Source organism: Sander lucioperca, chromosome 19 (genome assembly GCF_008315115.2).
Source record: "Sander lucioperca isolate FBNREF2018 chromosome 19, SLUC_FBN_1.2, whole genome shotgun sequence".
NCBI classification, from domain to species: Eukaryota; Metazoa; Chordata; class Actinopteri; order Perciformes; family Percidae; genus Sander; species Sander lucioperca.
Window position 1 is genome coordinate 31,219,046 of NC_050191.1, and position 21,365 is coordinate 31,240,410.

At 40.3% G+C, this 21,365-nt stretch overlaps 1 protein-coding gene across 4 annotated transcripts; it reads left to right on the forward strand.

The window, feature by feature from the left end:
* The first annotated feature begins 510 nt into the window (after positions 1-510).
* Positions 511-19,980, forward strand: LOC116061284 (NACHT, LRR and PYD domains-containing protein 4E-like). 4 transcript variants are annotated; one of them, XM_031315407.2, is made up of 16 exons: positions 511-634; positions 4,824-4,960; positions 8,748-8,885; positions 8,993-9,112; positions 9,186-9,317; positions 9,438-9,557; positions 9,678-9,809; positions 9,883-9,987; positions 10,186-10,264; positions 10,389-10,596; positions 14,872-16,675; positions 16,766-16,773; positions 17,596-17,761; positions 17,917-18,090; positions 18,205-18,251; positions 19,110-19,980. In XM_031315407.2, exons 2-16 carry the CDS (start codon positions 4,839-4,841, stop codon positions 19,643-19,645), a joined length of 3,891 nt encoding a protein of 1,296 aa, XP_031171267.1. In that variant the 5' UTR covers positions 511-634; positions 4,824-4,838; the 3' UTR covers positions 19,646-19,980. The 4 variants fall into 4 exon arrangements, with proteins under 4 accessions (XP_031171267.1, XP_035851628.1, XP_031171249.1 ...); XM_031315389.2 differs by having other exon boundaries at positions 515-634; positions 16,766-16,939; positions 17,588-17,761; XM_035995735.1 differs by lacking the exon at positions 16,766-16,773 and having other exon boundaries at positions 512-634; positions 17,588-17,761.
* Positions 19,981-21,365: the final 1,385 nt, after the last annotated feature.

Consider the following 21,365-nt stretch of genomic DNA (forward strand, 5'->3'; position numbering starts at 1 on the left):
CACAGTGTACCTTTAACTGTTTACTGTTGGTCCACCTTTTTTTCAGAAACCAGGACTAAGGAAACAGAATGAAGGGCCATGCCAGAGATTTCAGGCTGCACTCTGCCTCAAAACAAGCCAACTTTTCCTCAAATATGTGTGATCCACACTGCTGCTTCATTCCATCTTTCAGTGCTGAGATTATCTTTCATTACATGGTCAGCTGGCACCATCTAGTGGACAGATAGTAGAACTACATCATATGATTTGTGATTTCTCTGATTAGGTTTCTGGTTGAATGAAACACAGCAACTGTCTCAGACACAGTGGAGAACAAATTAAGAAAGCACAATGTTTCAGTCACCAGATAAAGTGATCAACATCTTACAATAAATGTCTAACATGCAACACAGGTGAGAAACAACAGCATTGATAGCTGATCACTTTAGACAGGTAAGGGGGAGGAAGAAGGAAATAAAAACACACTTCTGATTGGCTGACATCTCCCACCTGTTGGACAAGTGTTTACGTCACTGATGTTTTTTTTTAGACATTGACTGAAGTTGTAAAGGTGTGCCGGTGCCTTCGGATCAGACGCACACCAACATCAGGACTGACAAAGAAGAAATGAGCGGCGTCTTCTTTAAATTAAGCAGGTGAGAATCCAACAGAGGAATCTGTTATTATCTGATAATCAGGATCACTTTGATCACATTGATCACACATCACATTGTGTCGCTGTTTAACCGAACAGTAGAACGCTTACTGCCTGCTGATTGGCTGATTTAAAATATCTATTTAAAATATTCTGTAGAATTAGAGGTAAAGAACAATGATTTTAGACATTTACATGTTAGGTTGAGTTTTCTGAAGTACAACCAACAGCAGTTCATAGCAGATTGTAATCTGAGTTCACGTCATCAGTGAAAAATGCAGGAGAGCCTGAACTGGTCCGACAGCTTGGTTCAACTAGGCTCAGGATTTTACTTGTTTTAACTCTTAATACTCTGAAGTTTAGTACATGGATGAAGTGTTCAGTGCTTGAGTACAGCCATCTTCCAACACTGAGACTGACTTGGTTTCACTAAAGACCCTTTAGCACAGGGATATCCAACCTTTCTTTATCTAAGGGCTACTTTAAAAAAAAGATAAAGTGGCCAAGTGCTACTTGCATCACATTGCCTTCATTCATTTACATAACACACATAAGCTGAATGAAGCTACTGCTTGTACAAGTATGAAATTGCAATACCCAAAGCTTATGAAAAATCTTCACTTCATGTCAAGGTCCATGCCTATTTTATTCTTCTTTTAGCCCACAAAGTTAGCTACATTACTGAAAATATTCCCATCAGGATCCTAGAAAACATTACCACTTAACACTTCTATGGCCCACAAAGTTAGCTACCTCACTTTTAATATCGTGGTAATTTTAGGTCTCAGTTTGTCAACCTATTGGCAAGCTACCGGAAACCTGCTTGTGAGCTACCGGTAGCTCGAGAGCTACTTGTTGGAGACCCCTGCTTTAGCACAATTACTGTCCCAGAGGCTTCAAACCCCTTTCTAGATGGACCCGAGCCCGCCCAGGGTGGAAGGGAACCCCCAAAGGAATAGAAAACATGAACTATCCTGTGTCTCTCTGTTCAATCTTTATCATAATTTAAATATTAAGTATTTATTGAAATAGATATAGGCTAAAGATTTAAAAGCGCAGACTTTGATTTTCTATTTGCACCCATAAATCCCAAAATGCATTTTGTTCTTCAGAATGTAACAAGAGTTCAGAGTTTTACGGTGTAATAAATTTTAGGATTATTACAGATTACAAAATAAATGTCAGGGTGTATTAACACATTTATCAGGACGTCAGTTTGCAGCAGCTCTTTATTATTAAGTTTAGTTTAGAAAAAAGAAAAAATCAACCAAATGCTTTGATGCTTTAAAGTAATTTCCGATATATCAAACTTAGGCTTTTAAAAATATATTGTACATTGTGGATGTACAAATTCCAAATTTGGGGATTGAACTGACATTTTTGATGTACTGTCCCAAACTGGGACAGTCTAACAAATATATTTAATACTCAACATACTTTATTTATGGGTGAATTTAGGGCTCTTTCTGACATATGTTGGAAGGAAACTAGTGGTGGATTATGGCCCCTCACCCGACCCACTAAGGAATATAAAATGTGATCAATGCTGACGCTGTTCAACTTTTGCCATAATTTAAATATTTAACCCTTGTGTTGTCTTGTCATCGACCATGCAACTTTTCTGGATCAAAATTTTAAATAATCTTTTTTAACGTTTTGGCCCTCTTTTTCAACACTTTTGTCACTCTTCCCGATGTTTTTGCCACTTTTTTCGATGTTTTCTGCACTTTTTTTTGTTTTTGTCATAACATTCTTTTATCAATTTTTGCTTTTCAAATGCTGTAAAATTAAATTAAAAAACAAACAAATTTCTGATATAGAAACTTTTTGAAAATGGGTCAAATTTGACCCAAGGACAACGGGAGGGTTAACACAGACATTGATATTATTTCTCACCACATTTAAATCCCTGGATGTAACAAGAGTTTTAACAACACATTTATCATTATTGCAAAAATAACTGTTGTGTTGTCTTCCCATCTACCATGAACCTGTTGTCCTTCCAGGTCACAATTGAAAATGAATTTTATTTTGTGGTTTTCCTGACATTTTGGGTGTCTCTTTCAATGCTTTTTGACTTTTAAAAAATATATATTTTTGTCACTTTTTTCAACGCTTTTTTAATTCATTGTCAATAAACCTAATGTATCTGACATATCTAATTTTTAAGTTAAAAGAGCAGACATGACATATTTTGATTAATAGTTAAGATCAGAGGATGTTGAGTGAATCACAGACAGTGTTGGGAAAGTTACTTTTAAAAAGTAGTGTTTGCTTGTTATTCGGTACTTCTTAAAAAAGTAATCTGTTACTTTACTTAGTTACCCCCTATGGAAAGTAACTTTTTACTTTACTCGTTACTTTTACGTTACTTTTAAAAGCAGGTGTCTCTGGCAGAGACTGAAGTTAATTATACCAAAACTCTCTTTGACCATAAAGCCAATCTCTTGTTTATCAGTGTGTCTGAACTCCACTGCAGACTGGATTCTCTCCTCACAGAGGGACGGCTGATTCATTATGAACAAGTCCAGCGTGGGTTGGATGTCGATGGGCAGGTCATCGGCGTTACACAGTGTTAGTGTATGTAATGTCTGTATCAACTTGTACTGGTCGCACAGCCACGATGGTCCGTGCATTGGTCATAGACACATGTAGCCTCTTTTCTGGAAATCCTTGCGTGTCCGTGCAACCGACACAAGTCCACAGCGGTCCACTGCGTGTATGTATGAGGCCGTCTCCATCGCATCCATCTGTGAGTTTGTCAGCTTTGTGTCTGCCTGGCTCAGAGCGCCGTCCAGCAAAAAGCCACGGAGCTTAAAACGCTAAGTTCAAAAAATTCAAAAGTTAGCTTGCCATGATTACTCTGCTACCAGCCTCTGTCACATCCTGTGTAGAGCGTGTGAGTGCGCAGCTGAGAAGGCAGCATCGTTGTCAAATCTGTCCCTGGGAAAAGTAATGTTGCGCAGAATTGAAAAAGGAACTATGTTTCTTTACCAAATTTTCAGTAGTAACGTCTTACACTACTTTTTACCCGAAAAAGTAGTTGCGTTACACCCAACACTGATCACAGACTAGTTTGTGTCAAAGTTTAGTCAGGCATCGATGTTTTGTTCCACATTTAGTGATATAAACAATGCCTTTTTAGCTGTACTGTAAAATACTATGACAATCTAAAAAAATACAGGCCTATTTAATAGTAAACATACTGTATGTATGGCTGAATCTAGGGCTGTGTGACATATGGTCGAAAGAAGAAAACTAGTGGGTGGTTAGGGCCCCTCAGCCGTCAGGGGAGTATATGTACTTACTCTACTGCACTTTGGAGTATATGTACTTACTCTACTGCACTTTAGAGTATATGTACTTACTCTACTGCACTTTGGAGCATATGTACTTACTCTATTGCACTAATGAGCATATGTACTTACTCTACTGCACTTTGGAGTATATGTATTTACTCTACTGCACTTTGGAGTATATGTACTTACTCTGCTGCACTTTGAAGTATATGTACTTACTCTACTGCACTTTGGAGTATATGTACTTACTCTTCCAAAGGAATAGAAAATGTGAATTATCCTTTGTGTCTGTTCAACTTTTATTTATTAAAATAAATACTGATTTTCTCAGCTCCCATAAATCCCCAAATGCATTTGGTTCTTTAGGATGTGATAAGAGTTCTACAGTTTTACATTATAACTAATTTTATGATTATTATAAATAACACATTTGTGGGTGTATTAATACATTTATCGGGATTGTAATAGCAGAAAAAGGTTTTTAGGATTAAATAACATTTTGCAGTTTCTTTTCAAACTTGACATTGTAAATAGGGGTACTTTACAAAATGCTTTGATTGTAATAAAAAATACAATTTGGGGGGCTATACAACACTTTGGAATGAAAAATAACTTTGTGATTACATACATTTTTCAGATTTATAAAATATATATATTATGTATTGATTTCAAAGTTGATGATTTAAACCAAACAACAATCTAACAAATATAGGCCTATTTAATAGTCAACATATTGTATTTATGGGTGAATCTGGGGGATTTGTGTCATATTTTGAGCTTATGAAATCCTTTTCATTGATCTAACAAGGTTTCTGTCCGACATCTATCCTGTAATGTAGAGCTTGTTATAGAGCTTGTAATAAATGAGCATGTTGTTGTGTTTGTATGACGGTGTAGACTCCACTATGAATCAGTGTGAGGGCAGAGAGGAGGGAGTCCCAATACCCTGCTGTAAGTTCATTAAAGATCTCCGGTTGTTGTTTGAACTTCCTGATGTCAAAGATGGACAGCAGCCTACAGTTCAAAGGTAAGAATTGTTTGTGTCTGTTAAAGGTGCACTAGGTAAGCCTTATAAAACTAACTTTCTGTCATGTTCCAGTAGAACTACATGAAGCAGATAATTAAAAAAGAAATCTGGCTCCTCTGGCACCATCTACAGCCTGTAGTGTGATTTGCAACATCCACCGGTCCCTGTTCAGATGCACCAATCAGGGCCAGGGGGGTTGTCTAACTGTCAATCACTGCTCATGCACACGCATTCATTCTCCCTTGTCGGGGGAGGGGCTTAGGAGACCGTTTTGGGATTTAGCGGAAAGGGGGGAGGGACTGAAGTTGTTGATTTTTTGGCTAAGTCCTGGATCTTCACAATCCTACCTACAGCACCTTTAATATCCAACTCTACTTAGGAAAAATTCTGTGTGGTTGTTTTGGTTATTCATTACAGTTCCTCTGAGATTTCATTACATTGAGAGTGAATTAAGTTTGGTGAAGTTTACTTTTGTGCTGCTTACAGCTTTGAAAAATGACATTTAACAGCAACACCTCTTTAACAGTGTCCCAAAAATTAAGAACTCACAGAGAGATTTCATTTAATAATAATAATACATATGGACAATACATTTTATTTGGCGGCGCCTTTCAAAACACATAAGGTCACCATACATTAGATAAAAACAATGAAACAGCAAGACAGGCGATGACAGACGAGACACAGTGAAACAAAAATCTGACACTAAGTTAAAAAAAACAAAAAAACAATACGGTTGTGGAAAGGGAATCAGTGCATTTCATAAATTATAAGTTATTTGAACTACTTTTTCCTGAAAAAAGTCATTTAGAACACAGCTGACAGTGTCATAATCACATTGCCAATAGCTTTACTGTGTTATGATTAATTGCTGGTGTCAACATTCTTACTCATGTAGTTTTAACTTAATTAACTTAATTGCTATGTTTCATGTCACAAATTCACTTCTGTAAAACCACTCTATGTGGGGAACATGAGGATCTCTTATTGTCCACGACTTCAACCCGTTCTCACTCGCAACTCGTAAAATACTGACGCTTAGTGGCTGTCAGTGTCAGATACCAACGCAAAAATCACCCTTTAGCGTCTTTTTGGGATGCACCAGGCAGTGCAGCAGTTTGACCAACATGCTGTTAGATTACTACGGGCCCTATTTTAACGATCTGAGTGAAGCGCCTGGCGCAGGTGCGTTTAGGGCGTGTCCAAATCCACTTTTGCTAGTTTGACGGCGGACAAAAGGGTCAGTGCGCCGGGCACATGGTTCAAAGAGGTTGTACTTAGTGTCTTCATTAATTCATAGGTGTGTTTTGGACTTAACATACAATAAATCAATCAGAGTGTCATCTCCCATTCCCTTAAAAAGCCAGGCGCGTTTGGACCTTGGAGTATTGCTATTAAAGCCCATGTTGCAGGTTAACCACCACTGTTGATTAATGGGTACATAAAGCACTCAACATATGTATATCATTGTTAAAAATGTCACCAAATAGTGTTAAAGGCCAGTTTTTACCATTTTAATCGTTTAGTGGGTTTTTTAACGCAATTAGGTGATGACGTCACGTTGGGGAGACGTGCCTCAGTCTAGTACTAGAACTATGGTGACTGACTGGGATGAGGAAGAGGTGAAAGAGGGGTTTTTACTGTCAGTGAATAGCACCGAGTGAAAGTCATTGTTTTCTTTATATTTAGTGACAGTGATCATGTCGTTAGTTCAGATAAGTACTGGTAATCTAGCTAGCTAGATCTAGAAATAGAAGGCATCATGGTAGCTATGGGCTAACTTGCCAGTCAGTCCCACCTGTGAAATCCCCCGACGTTGTAAACACATTTTCGATTAGATATCTCACATTTTGATGGACCCTACTAGCTCCAGTAACAACATATTTGCCTAGTGTTTATTTATTACTTGGATGGGGATGCTGTTCGGCTTTTCACAAGTTTAGACAGCTAGCTAAAGCTGCGCCGACGTTTTGCTAACGTTAGCACAACAGCGTTAGCCTAGACGGCTAGGTAAATATTACGACTGCCTTCGTTGTTTCCTATATCTGCGTCCATGTTGTCAACATAAGATATGTAGCGTTAGTGCTCCTTTTGTACCATAATTGTATTGAATGAAATGTTGAGCTTCGCTCCTACAAGATGGGTGGGTGATTGTTAGCTACGTTACACACAAAGTTAACTGGCTATAGTTAGCCTGTGCTAGCGGAATTAGCTAACGTTGCGTAGCCAGCCAGCAGCTTCGGCAGTAGTTCCGGCGAGCTAACCACGACAGCTAACACATCCACAAGCGTCTCTATTTCAAACATCACTGCAGATTGACTGCTTTTAGCAGCAGAGGTTGATTGTGGGCGACAATACTGTCGTGGTTAGCTTAACGAAACTACTGCCGATTGCCGAAGTTGCTGGCTGGTTACGCAACGTTAGCTAATTCCGCTAGCATACAGGCTAACTGGCTAACAAAAACCCACCCATCTCGTAGGAGCGAAGTCAATAAAACAATGGTACAAAAGGAGCACTAACGCAACATGTCTTATGTTGACAACGTGGAAGCAGATATAGGAAACTCCAAAGGCAGTCGTAATATTTACCTAGCTAGCAGTCTAGGCTAACGCTGTTGCGCTAACGTTAGCAAACGTCGGCGTAGCTAGCTGTCTAAACTTGTGAACAGCATCCCCGTCCAAGCTGTGTTTCACTTTCCCTCCAATATTATTATACACATAATAAAGACACATGGACTCGGTCGAGACCAAAAGCCATATTTTGCAACACCAGTGGCACAGACCGAGCCCATAGACAGTGAACAGAGACGGGGCTTTCGTCTGTCGTCTCCCCAACGTGACGTAGTGCAATGCATTGTGGGGGAAAAGAGAATCATTGCAAACCTCTGTAAAATAGTACTACTTTTTTGTATTTTATTCCGTTTTGTGATATCCATTGTATTTGATGTTGTTGGGTAACAGTTTAAATGTTTATTACCAGCAAGCAAATTGCACAAATTCATTAGAAAATAAACCCTACAACATGGGCTTTAAGATGGAGGATTTGCACCGTAATATATTTATTTTTAATCTGCATGTGTGTGTGCTGCTGTGCATCCCTGTGTAACAAGCATAGTTTGCGTGCGCTGTGCACGAGCCTAGGAGCATTTTGCTAATTTGCTGTTAAAATAACAATGAAATGCTGTGTTATTGACTTTAGACCAGGTTTATGTTGGTCAATGGCGCGATCACTTCCTGCTGCCTCAAGATAGCAATACTGCACCTGAACCTCCTGTAAGACTAGCACGAGTGTCGGTCTTAAACTAGCAAAACACTTGCTAGTGTGCAAGATAGGTCCCATAGTATTTTAGAGCAACAACGGTAGCGAGTAGTATTAAAGACCAAAAATCCACGTAACAAGGTTGCCTTGGGTGGTGGATGGGTCAAACAACACAGGACTTTCACCAAAGAGACTGGGGTTCATGTCCCATTCTTGTCCCGTGCATTACTAAAACGTACATTTTATAATCACACCCAAGATGCTTTCTTACATGTTCTTGTGCCGTATGTCAGTTGAACGTATGTCCCAACCCAGAGCGTCAAAAAGTGACGCCAAGAGTCCCGACCAAGCACGTCAACATTGACGCCAAAGGTTAGACATTTACAGAGACTTTTTCCGTCAGTAACAAATGGCAAAGGCACCTTACCAAGCATAATTTTTGACGCGCTGGGAGTGTAAATGTGTTGACGACTCTGATCACTCCACCATCATTATTCACACTCAAAGCTCTGTTTGTGTTGTGTTGAAGCCCAGAGCAGCAGCAGCACACACCTGACTCTCCTGGACCTGGACCCAGCTGTGTGTCCTCCAAAGGTGACTGGTCTATTGTTGTTATGGTCTATGGACCTCTTGAGTTGAAAGATGGACACCAGTCTGATGATCAAAAGTAAGATTTGTTTTCTCAAATTTTGCTACCAGTTTAAAAACTTTCAGAAGTCAACGTAACTTTCAGCAGAATATTGGTTTAATTGTTTTTTTTTTCATTTCTACCAGGATCCAACATGAGAGACCAGTCTCTCCTGGACCTGAACCCAGCTGTGTGTCCCTTAAAAGTGACTGGTCTATGGATCGACCTATTGACTTCAAAGATGGAACACATTCTGATTACCAAAGGTAAGAATTTAACAAAGTGTTTAGCAGAAGGTCAGTGTACCTATTCATTTATCATTGCTTGTGATCCTGTCAGGATCCAACATAATAGACCCGGCTCTCTTGGACCTGAAGCTGGACCTGAAGCTAGCTGCATGTCCCTTAAGAGTGACTGGTCTATAGATCGACCTATTGACTTCAAAGATGGAAAGCATTCTGATCGCCAAAGGTAAGAATTTAAATTGGAAGTTATTTTTGTTGTTCCGCATTAAAACATTTAAAACTCAACATAATTTTCAGCAGAATTCCAGTGTATCTGTTTAGTTATCAATGTTTGCGATTCTGTCAGGATCCAATATGAGAGACCAGTCTCTCCTGGACCTGAACCCAGCTGTGTGTCCCTTAAGAGTGACTGGTCTATGGATCGACCTATTGACTTCAAAGATGGAAAGCCGTCTGATCGACAAAGGTAAGAATTTAAACTGAAAGTTATTTTTGTTGTTCTGTATCAAAACATTTAAAACTCAACATAAGTTTCAGCAGAATTCCAGTGTACCTGTTTATTTTTCAATGTTTGTGATTCTACCAGGATCAAACATGAGAGACCAGATTCTCTTGGACCTGAAGCTGGACCTGAACCCAGCTGTGTGTCCCTTAAGAGTGACTGGTCTATGGATCGACCTATTGACTTCAAAGATGGAACACATTCTGATCAACAAAGGTGCGATTTTAAAACTGGAAGTTATCAGCAGTGTTTCATCTCCTGGATATTTATGTGTTAGTTTTTCTTGCAGTATCCAACAGCACATACCAGTCTACTGTGCACACAGTTGTATGTCCATGGAAAGTTACCACTTAAGAACGTTTTATGCCAAGATACAAGAAAATCGTTTTAGCAAGTAAAGTACTTTTGTACATATATAATACTTGTAAACATTATTTTACCAATAAATAAATAAAAACAAGCCTGAAAGCATTTTTCAAATTGTACGTCTTGTGTATGCAGAAGGAGCATTATTTCTTCCAGGTTCCACTATAACATAGCTCATGTAACACTGTGTCTTTAGATGTTCAAAATCATCATATTTGCTCAACAGAGTGCAGGAGCAGAGATCAGAGGTTCCCATTGGTCAGTTTGCTCGGCAGCATCAGACACAGCATGACTCTATATTTATGGTGAGTAAATGAACAAATACAACAACCCTGGTTCAAACAAATGACCAATCTGATCCAGTCTCCATGCTGCCCTATGCAGACAAGCATATGATCTGATCTTGAGTTCTATTTTATTCTGTTCCAGTTGCTGGAGGAAAACATTGTCACTTTTGTGAAAAACGAGCTGAAGAAGTTCCAGAAAGTTCTGAGTCCAGATTACCCAGAATGCTCACAGAGTCAGAGTGAGGATCAGGATGAAGAGCAGAGGAGCAGCAGAGAGGCATTTCTTAAGATCACACTGCAGTTCCTGAGGAGAATGAAGCAGGAGGAGCTGGCTGACCGTCTGCAGAGCAGTAAGAGGATTTTAACAGATGTGATGACCCCTCCTGTGTCCTGTGTTTGCTGTATGATTCAACTGTCTCTTTGCTGACTCTGCAGGTGGATCGTTAGTGTAACTGGTGGTGGCAAATGTGGTGGCAACTGCTCTGCCCATCTTAAAAACCATATAGCCAATGTGATTGGACTACGACGATGCACTGTCAAGCCGTAGTCCTAGAAGCTTAACTTTATTTACTTGTTTTATAGATTGACCTGCAACTTAAAGATTCAGCTCACGCCCATGTGCTAATTTATGTTTAGAGCCAAATACCATGCAGACTGTTTTTGATGCAATAAGCACAAGTTTGTTTGTTTTTATCCAATTAAGTACGATGTTGAGCTCGCTAGATAGAACCTGATTAAGCTCAGAACATGTAGATGCGGCATAATAGAGGGTAGAGTCATTAGCATACATTGTCAAACTTGCTTACCCAATTGCAAGTGGCAGATCATTGGTAAAACCAAGGCAACTCCCCTGTGGAACACCACAGTCTAATGCCTTGCTGTTTGAAAAACTGCCATTGTAATATACTCTCTGTGATCTACCGGACAGGTAACTTCTTAACCACAAAATAGCTGAGTGTTTAAAACCAAAACAAATAAGTTTACCAATTAAGAGATCATGATCAATCACATCAAAAGCAGCACTGAAATCTAGCATAACTGTGCCCGCAAGCATCGACCTGTCAATTGATGCAAGCCAGCTATCAGACATTTGTAACATAGCGGTGCCAGTAGAGTGACCAGCTCTGTATGCATGTTGGAACATAGAGGTTAAACCATTTATAGAAAGATAGTGTTGAATTTGCACAGACCAACTTTTTTCTAAAAGTTTACTAGGTACAGGCAAGATGCTGATAGGCCTGCTGTTTGGACCATTAAAAGTTGACTTTTTGTCTTTTGGAATAGGAGACATCTTTCCCTCTTTCCATAATGTTGGACAAACACTGCTAATCAAGCATCTATTAAAAATATGACAGACAGATTTGGAAATGTATGAATGGGATATTTCAAACAATTTACAGTCTAGGTGGTCAACACCTGCAGGCTTATCAGCTTCCAGAGAGTCCAACAATCTCTCTACTTCATCAACACTAATCTCATGAAATTCAAAAGCACAGTCTTTACCCCTCATGAAGCCATTTGTTATTAACTCTTCTGAGTTGTATTTAAAAGTAGTGTCAATGTTTTCTCTGAGCTTGGAGGTCTTAGTTAAATACACACCATCTAGTTCCACAAAAGAAGTCTGAGCTGTTTTTTTTACCCATGATTTCATTTCATTCAGAACTTTCAGAATTTTTTTACTGTCTTGTACACTTTCAGAAATTCTCTGTTGTTTCATTTTGCAGACCTGATTTCTTAATTTGGGATAATCTTTTATATCATAATGTGCACTGGATAAGACAGCAACATTCTTGGCATCATCTCTCAAAACCATTAGATTCTTTAATGAATCATCTATCCACGCAGCACTTTAACAGTAAATTTCTTGAAAGGGGCGTGTCTGTTAGCAATTTTCATAAAATAGTCCATGAATATTTTTAAAGCAAATTCAGCATCCTCAACATTGCATACATTAGCCCAAGGAATGCTATTAAGTTCCCCCAGAAAAGCTCTTGATCAAATTGCTTATAGGATCTAGTAAAAAAGATTTTTGCATTAGCTTTAGGCAGCTTTGTTCTTCTAGAGACAGCAACAACATTATGGTCACTGAAACCCACCGGAATAGACACAGGTCTGGAACACATATCAGGAGCGTTAGTATAAATGTGATCAATGCATGTTGAAGATTTGACCCCAGTATGATTAACAGAGATTTTTGTTGGTTGAAATATTAATTGAGATAGCCCACAGGTATTAGCCATAGAAGAGCTGATTCTTCAGCGGGCAATTCTCAGATAACCAATCATTATTCAGATCTCCAAGTAGATACACTTCTCTAGTTTCCTCTGTAGCCCTATCCAACATGGCACACAAGCAGTCCAAGTTCTGTATTGTAGAGCTTGAAGCCCTGTAACAACAGCCAATCAAAATAGGTTTCAAGTGTGGCAGTTGCACCTGAAGCCATATAGCCTCACTGCCATGTAGGTTAAGGTCATAGCAGTTTTTTTTACTGGAAAGTGGTCACGTATAAAAATTGCCACCCCACCACCAAACCTATTTCTATCCATTCTGTATACAGAAAAGCCATCCAAAGCCACCACTGAATCATCAAATGAACAGTCCAAATGAGTCTCTGAAACAGCCAGAACGTCAACCTTATTAGACTGCAAAAAGAGAGAGAGTTCATATGTTTTATTTCTAAAACGTGGGGTATACTTGCAGCAGCCGACCTGTCAAGTGCCAGTGTGACGTCATGGGAGCGCCGTCTATTTATACTCGCTCTTGGTGGTAGCGTCACTAGTTGCAATCTTCTCCTGAACAGAGGTGGCGTTAATGAGGAAAGGCTACCGACTTTGCTATTTCTTCGGACTAGAAGAAGAAGAAAAAGGTAAACTCATCTTAACCCGGTAAGTTTACAAGAGAGACTTGCAGTCACTCTGAGAGTCCTGGCATGGGCTTACCCTCAAGCTCGTTCAGGCTTCCTGTTTCTGCTTTGTCGCGCACTGCTGAAAAAAATAGAGTCCCCTCTGGACACTCACTCAAAATCCTGGCACGCCAGAGAGATCTACGTCATTTTGACGTCACATTGGGCGCGCACCAGCTCGGCTACGGCAACTTAAAAATGGCCTTAAAGCTGCAGATGTTAATATGTGCAAATACTAAGCCTTTAGTTAGTTTGTTAATAGACATGTTCAGATGATTTTGTGTAACAGGCAACTATAATCAGTGGGTACATATGGACTACCTTTATAAACTGCTGGGTCCGTCTGTGGGCTCGTCTTTTCTTTGGATTTGGACAATTAGTTTATTGTACCGCAGAAACACAACATCTCCGCGCTCCCTTGCGGCTTTCAACTCCGGTAAAAGCTCCATGCGTTTTTGACAAACTGCTTCTGACAAACTGCTTCTGGATAGTCTTCATTGATGAATACATTTCATCAACGAAATGTTTGGTAGGTGAATTTTAATTACGTGCTGATCTGTTGATTGGTTCCTGGTGCATGTTTGGCCAGGTTTTGTTTTGTTTGGATCTGATAGTTTGTAAGAAGCACCAGCCAAGGTTGGTAGAGGCTTTTGTTTTCTCTTTTGGAGGTTATTTGCTGTGGTCCGAAGAGAAGTTAAGTGTTGCCACTTGAGGCCTGGCTATGGTGCAGCTCTAATCTCTCTTTACCTGCCTTGCGGTTGATGTTGTTTCTGCTCCTGATCTGTTGGATTGGTGTGGTTGTGTTGCTTTAGTTTATCTGTATGGCATCACTTTACACTTACACACAAAAATCCATCACTTATGCACACTTACACCACGGACTATAGTGACATCCATACCTTAATAATCCTTTAATTTGATTTGATTTGGTTTAATAAAGTATTTATAATAGCTGGGTCATAATAAATAGGGGGCTTGCCCATATCTCGTTTGGGTGGTGTGTTTGAGTATGAGTTGACTACTTGATTTGGTCTTGGTGTGTGTTTGGCCAGTTTTTGTTTTGTTTGGTGCTGAGATTTTGTAAGAAGAACCAGCTGAGGTTGGTAGACATGTTTCTTTCTCTCTTTGGGAAGTTATTCATTGTGCTATGAAATGAAGGTAAGTGTTGCCACCCCGGGTTACAGTGTGTGGGGTTTCTCCTTGGGTTGTGTCAGTTCTATTTCTTTGTTCTTTTCCCCGTTTTGTATTGTTGTGGTGATGATGTTGGTGTCAATTGTTTTTTGGACAGCTGTCTCTGAAGCATGTTCATGGGAATTTGTGGGATTATTATTATTATTATTATTATTATTATTGTTTTTGGCTAGGCAATTAGTGGAAAAATTATGGGGTTGACGTTGGTGGCTGCTGACATTTGGGGTATTTTGGCAACAGGTTTGGTGATTAAAACTGTTTTGATTGAGGAGCCAAGCGCTGGTTCGCTGAAATGAGGAAATGGAAGCAACATTGGAGGAGGTTACATTTAAAACTATGCTGTTACTATAATGCACACATTTGTACCAGATCTATGAATTCTTCTGAGCTGAAAAGAGTCAGAAACTGTTCTGATGTGCTGAAGAGATTTCTTGGAAGAGGAAAATTAACACCATCTTGATGTCTCAAAAGTCTACTTTCATCAGATTTTTTGTAACATCAACTCACCAGTTTTATATGTTTGTTCATTCAGGAACTAATGCTGCAGTAAGCCGACGAAAACTTAAATGTAACCAGCAAAAGAAGTTCCAGTGTGTGTTTGAGGGGATTGCTAAAGCAGGAAACCCAACCCTTCTGAATCAGATGTTCACAAAGATCTACATTACAAAGGGAGGGACTGCAGAGGTCAATGATGAACATGAGGTCAGACAGATTGAAACAGCATCTAGGAAACCAGATAGACCAGAAACAACAATCAGTCATGAAGACATCTTTAAAACCCCACCTGGAAGAGATGAACCAATCAGAACAGTGATGACAAAGGGAGTGGCTGGCATCGGGAAAACGGTCTTAACACAGAAGTTCACTCTGGACTGGGCTGAAGGCAAAGCCAACCAGGACATCCAGTTCACATTTCCATTCACTTTCAGAGAGCTGAATGTGCTGAAAGGGAAAAAATACAGCTTGGTTGAACTTGTTCATCGGTTCTTTAGTGAAACAAAAGAAGCAGGAATCTGCAGGTTTGAAGAGTTCCAGGTTGTTTTCATCTTTGACGGTCTGGATGAGTGTCGACTTCCTTTGGACTTCCTCAACACTGAGATCCTGACTGATGTTGAAGAGTCCACATCAGTGGGTGTGCTGCTGACAAACCTCATCAGGGGTAATCTGCTTCCCTCTGCTCGCCTCTGGATAACCACACGACCTGCAGCAGCCAATCAGATCCCTCCTGAGTGTGTTGACATGGTGACAGAGGTCAGAGGGTTCACTGACCCACAGAAGGAGGAGTACTTCAGGAAGAGATTCACAGATGAGGAGCAGGCCAGCAGAATCATCTCCCACATCAAGACATCACGAAGCCTCCACATCATGTGCCACATCCCAGTCTTCTGCTGGATCACTGCTACAGTTCTGGAGGACGTGTTGAAGACCAGAGAGGGAGGAGAGCTGCCCAAGACACTGACTGAGATGTACATTCACTTCCTGGTGGTTCAGACCAAAGTGAAGAAAGTTAAGTATGATGGAGGAGCTGAGACAGATCCACACTGGAGTCCAGAGAGCAGGAAGATGTTCAAGTCTCTGGGAAAACTGGCTTTTGAGCAGCTGCAGAAAGGCAACCTGATCTTCTACGAGTCAGACCTGACAGAGTGTGGCATTGATATCACAGCAGCCTCAGTGTACTCAGGAGTGTTCACACAAATCTTTAAAGAGGAGAGAGGACTGTACCAGGAGAAGGTGTTCTGCTTCGTTCATCTGAGTGTTCAGGAGTTTCTGGCTGCTCTTCATGTCCATCTGACCTTCACCAACTCTGGAGTCAACCTGCTGTCAGAAGAACAAATAACCTCCCAGCTGCCTAAAGTCTTCAGAGACAGACCAAAACTAAAACATCTCTACCAGTGTGCTGTGGACAAGGCCTTACAGAGTCCAAATGGACATCTGGACTTGTTCCTCCGCTTCCTCCTAGGTCTTTCACTGCAGACCAATCAGAATCTCTTGCAAGGCCTGCTGACACAGACGGGAAGTAATTCTAAGACCAATCAGAGAACAACCCAGTACATCAAGAAGAAGATCAGTGAGTATCTGTCTCCAGAGAGAACCATCAATTTGTTCCACTGTCTGAATGAGCTGAATGATCGTTCTCTAGTGGAGGAAATCCAACGGTCCCTGAGAAACGGAACTCTCTCCAAAAGTAATTTCTCTCGTGCTGAGTGGTCAGCTCTGGTCTTCATCTTACTGTCATCAGAAAAAGATCTGGACGTGTTTGACCTGAAGAAATATGGCGCTTCAGAGGCGGCTCTGCTGATGCTGCTGCCAGTGGTCAAAGCCTCCAACAAAGCTCTGTAAGTATATATCTGGACAAATTCAAATATCTAAATGTTATACGTGACAAATAATAAAATAAAATTCTATTTATTTTTAATCCTTTCCAGACTGAGTGGCTGTTACCTGTCAAAGAGAAGCGGTGAAGCTTTGTCCTCAGTTCTCAGCTCCCAGTCCTCTAGTCTGAGAGAGCTGGACCTGAGTTACAATAACCTGCAGGATTCAGGAGTGAAGCTGCTATCTGTAGGACTTCAGAGTCCACAATGTACATTGGAAACTCTCAGGTCAGGATTAAACTGATTGTTGTGATTGAAGTGTCACAGTGGTTTTGTAGTTGAAACACTTGAAATGAAAAATATCCCAGACATTTCAAACACTGTCTTTAAAACAGTGTATGACAAAACACAGGAGATGAACTTTTAAGACCAGTGGTTTCTATTATTTACATCTCTTTTTAGGCTGACTGGCAAACACAAACGTGCACAGACAAATACAAAGAAGCTTTTTGTCTGGCAGAGAAAATATAGAATATTGCATAATTGAAAACATGTCTGTCAATCACAATAAAACTTAAGAACAACTCTAGTTTCCTGTTAGCATGCTTGGTTGAGCGCGCACCCCCTGTGGGATAAGGATTTTAAATGTGCGATTTAGGGAATGAGTTTTATGGCAAAAAGCATTGGTTTTTTTTCATTATAATGCCACTTAGCATTTTTTTGTGTCTGAGGTCCCCGTCAGGGTTATTGACCAGTCCTAAAAATTTCACCGCAACGCAGAGTTTAGGCTTCCGCGACTCTTTCTTCAATGATTTTTCATCAATCAATAATATGAAATACGATAACAAAAGGGTAGGCACTGCTGGTACTAGGAGCTGTGTGGAATTGGACACCTAATTAAACAGGATATTGTTCACTCTGTCCATTTCTTATCAGAATGACAGACTGTAACCTCTCAGAGAAAAGCTGTGAAGCTGTGTCGTCAGTTCTCAGCTCCGAGTCCTCTAGTCTGAGAGAGCTGGACCTGAGTAACAATGACCTGCAGGATTCAGGAGTGAAGCTGCTTTCTGATGGATTTCAGAGTCCACACTGTACACTGGAAACTCTCATGTCAGTATTCATCTGTTGTTAAACAGTTATACTTTAAAAGCATGTACATCCTGCTCTATGTTAATGTTAGAGAAGATGGTCAAGATCTGTGTGATTTTCCTTCTAAAAAATGATTTTCTAAAACACTTGAGTTTATGATGTTTTCCCAATTCCAGTCTGTCAGGCTGTTTGATCTCAGAGGAAGGCTGTACTTATCTGGTCTCAGCTCTGAGCTCCAACCCCTCCCATCTGAGAGAGCTGAATCTGAGCTACAATCATCCAGGAGAGTCCAGAGTGAAGCTGCTGTCTGCTGGACTCGAGGATCCGAACTGGAGACTGGAAACTCTCAGGTATGGACAGACAACAAGAGATCACACTCTGCATAATTGAGCCAAAACGAAGCACTGCCCACTTAGGACTCATAATGGATAGAAAATCATTCTAATTGTGTTTTTTTCATCTAGGGTGGACCATTGTGGAGAGCAGAGGTTACGAGCTGGTGTGAGGAAGTGTAAGTGTGGATTAAATTTGAATTATGAAGACAAAACAGCACACTTTTAAGTTTCACTTGATACACAAAGCTGTTATTATATTATCCATTGGAACATTACTGACAACATGAGTCCTTATTGCAGGTTCTATATGTAATACTGACAGCTAGTGTTTAAAAAGGTTACATCAGTCCAAATATAAAATACTGGAGATAGTCATCTCCGCTGGCCCCTCCTCTGCAGACTTGAAGTTTACGAGGGTTGCCAGGTTGAGAACGTTGAACCTAACATCCCACAATGTCATGTCAATGTTAGCTAGATTCTAGTTTCGCATTGCCAGACATTGTTCCACAGTGCAGCAGTGTAGCTTGATGCTGGCTATGTTAATATTCATAAAAGCCCTTACTCTCACAGAGTTCTGTACCCAGCTGACAGTCAGCTTTTGTCAGCTAAACATAACAACCGCTAAAAATACCACGACCATGTGGAGCTCTGCACCCCCTTTCTTGGCTAAATATTCCTGCAACAGCCACTAAAAAGGCAGCAATCTCACGTTTATCTGTACCAAGGTCACAGTCTAAACATATAACTAAACATATAGCTTTTCTTTCATAAATATTTTAACTTTGTCTAAGTTTATGTGTAGATTCATAATAAACATGTTGCATTTTCTACAAAATAATTTACTAAGAGCAGCTTATCGCAACACTACATTACACATTATAGTTGCATGTTAGTTTGTAACAGTGGGAATCATGTTACTGTCCAACATATAAACTTGAAGCTGGCAATGGTAACGTTAGCCACAAGAATATAAATAACACTATACGTTATTGATAATAAACTGCTGCTATGTTGCATCTTCTTCTCTCCATCAGACTTCTGTGAACTCAGAGTGGACACAAACACAGTGAACAGACATATCAAACTGTCTGACAACAACAGGACGATGACAGTAGTGAGAGAGGAGCAGCCATATCCTGATCATCCAGAGAGGTTTGACTACTGGTTTGAGCTGCTGTGTAGAGATGGTCTGACTGGTCGCTGTTACTGGGAGGTCGAGAGGAGCGGAGATGTTCGTGTAGCAGTGAGTTACAAAGGAATCAGGAGGAGAGGACTCAGTGAAGACTGTTTGCTTGGATGTACTAATCAGTCCTGGACTCTGATGTGCATTGGTGATCGGTACTGTGATGCACACAATAACTTTGCAGCAATCCTCCCTGTCTCCTCCTCCTACTCTGTTTCTGATAGAGTAGCAGTGTATGTGGACTGTCCTGCTGGCATTCTGTCCTTCTACAGAGTCTCCTCTGACTCACTGATCCACCTCCACACCTTCAACACCACATTCACTCAACCTCTTTATCCTGGGTTTGGGTTTGGGTATGGTTCCTCAGTGTCTCTGTGTTCTCTGTAGGAAGAGACAACTTCCAGTCCTGTGGTTTAAATCCTGATGGTGAACGAGGCTTCACTTTGGCTCAAAGATTGTGTCTTTAATGACAGAAATCTTCTTCTTAGAAATGATGAAATGATCTACTCAGGGTAGATCTTGTGTGCAAACTATGTCGAATTTGATCAGGTTTTTATGTTTGGGTGACAACCCAGTCTCACAGCAGTTCGTGAAATGGTCACGTTATTTAATCTATTTATCTGTGTACAAGAACATGTTTATCTAATTTTTTTGTGGTGGTAAGCACGTTTTTTAAACTAATATATTTCAATGGGAAGCATCTTTCGTGATCACAGCACGACTACGGTAGAGACTAGTATGAAATGCCGAAAATCCATGCAGGGAAGTAGGTTGGGGTGGTGGATGGGTCAAACAACACAGGACTTTCACCCATACCCAGGAGACCGGGGATCATGTCCCGCATGTGACGTTTCCTTTCCCCGTTGTTCTTTTCCTAAACCCAACCTCCATATAGATGCTTCCCCTTAGATGCTGACCACCATGAAAAAATTAGATAAACATTTCCGTGTACACGAATAAATAAATTAAAAATAACGTGACCATTTCAGGAACTGCTGTGAGACCATGCTGGTAGTGATTGTCGTTAAGTTCAATTTGTATTTGCATTTGAATTTATTATATGGATCTAAGTATATAAAAGGTCTTCCTGGGGTCCAAAACAACATTAAATCAGACAATATAAAAACATTTGATGACACATACAGAAAAGAAAAGAAACAACAATATCTGTGTATAAACTTAATAACAATAAAGGTCTAAAGACAGAAAAAACTGTTGCTTTTCACATGAATTCAACATATTTATTTCATGTAAGCATCCTACATACTTTTACAGATGTAAATCAATTTCAGTATTAAAACTATTATGTTAAAACGTCCTTCAAAGAAATAAAAGTGTAACAACATGATGCATTTTCCAACCAAACTTATTCTGCACCGAGTCCCAAACTGAAACTCTGAACACGTCAAACTGATCACCAAAGTATTAATAACTGCTGCAGCATAGCGCCGCCCAAGACCATTGTGATTGGTTTAGAGAAACGCAAACAACCCAGAGAGTTTTTTTTGTCTTATCCCACAATGCGTCTGTGGTGAAGCCAGACCTTACTCTAGACTAGAAACAACGTAACTATGGCGGAAAATAACTTTAAAGGGGCGCGATGCAGTTTTGGCCATTACTTTGCTGTTTTCTGGCTTTTTGCTGGCAGTTTTCTTTATAGAGCTCCCTCTACAGGTTTCTCTATAGAGCTCCCCCTACAGGTTTCTCTCTAGAGCCCCCCTACAGGTTTCTCTATAGAGCTCCCCCTACAGCTTTAGAATAGATATTTGGCAGCTCCTATGTTTACTCATGTCTGACTCCTCTCTCGGTCAGTCTGCTGTTTCCTCTTTCTCTCTTCCTCCGACAATGCTTTCCTAGCTTTCTGCGTCTTTTTTGCCGGCTCAGCCATGACAACAGTGTGAAAAACTCCATTGCTACCTTAGTTAGCCGGTTCCTGAATGGGCTTATGTGTGCAGTGCCGTGAAGCAATTCGTTACATCGCGAGACCTGATATCACGCAATAAACTTTGCGTGGGTGGTTTTTCCACTCACAGGTGCTAGGGGGGAGCGAGAAGACCACCATTCAACTCGGAAAAAGTCATATAACCATTCCAATGACTCCGAAGCT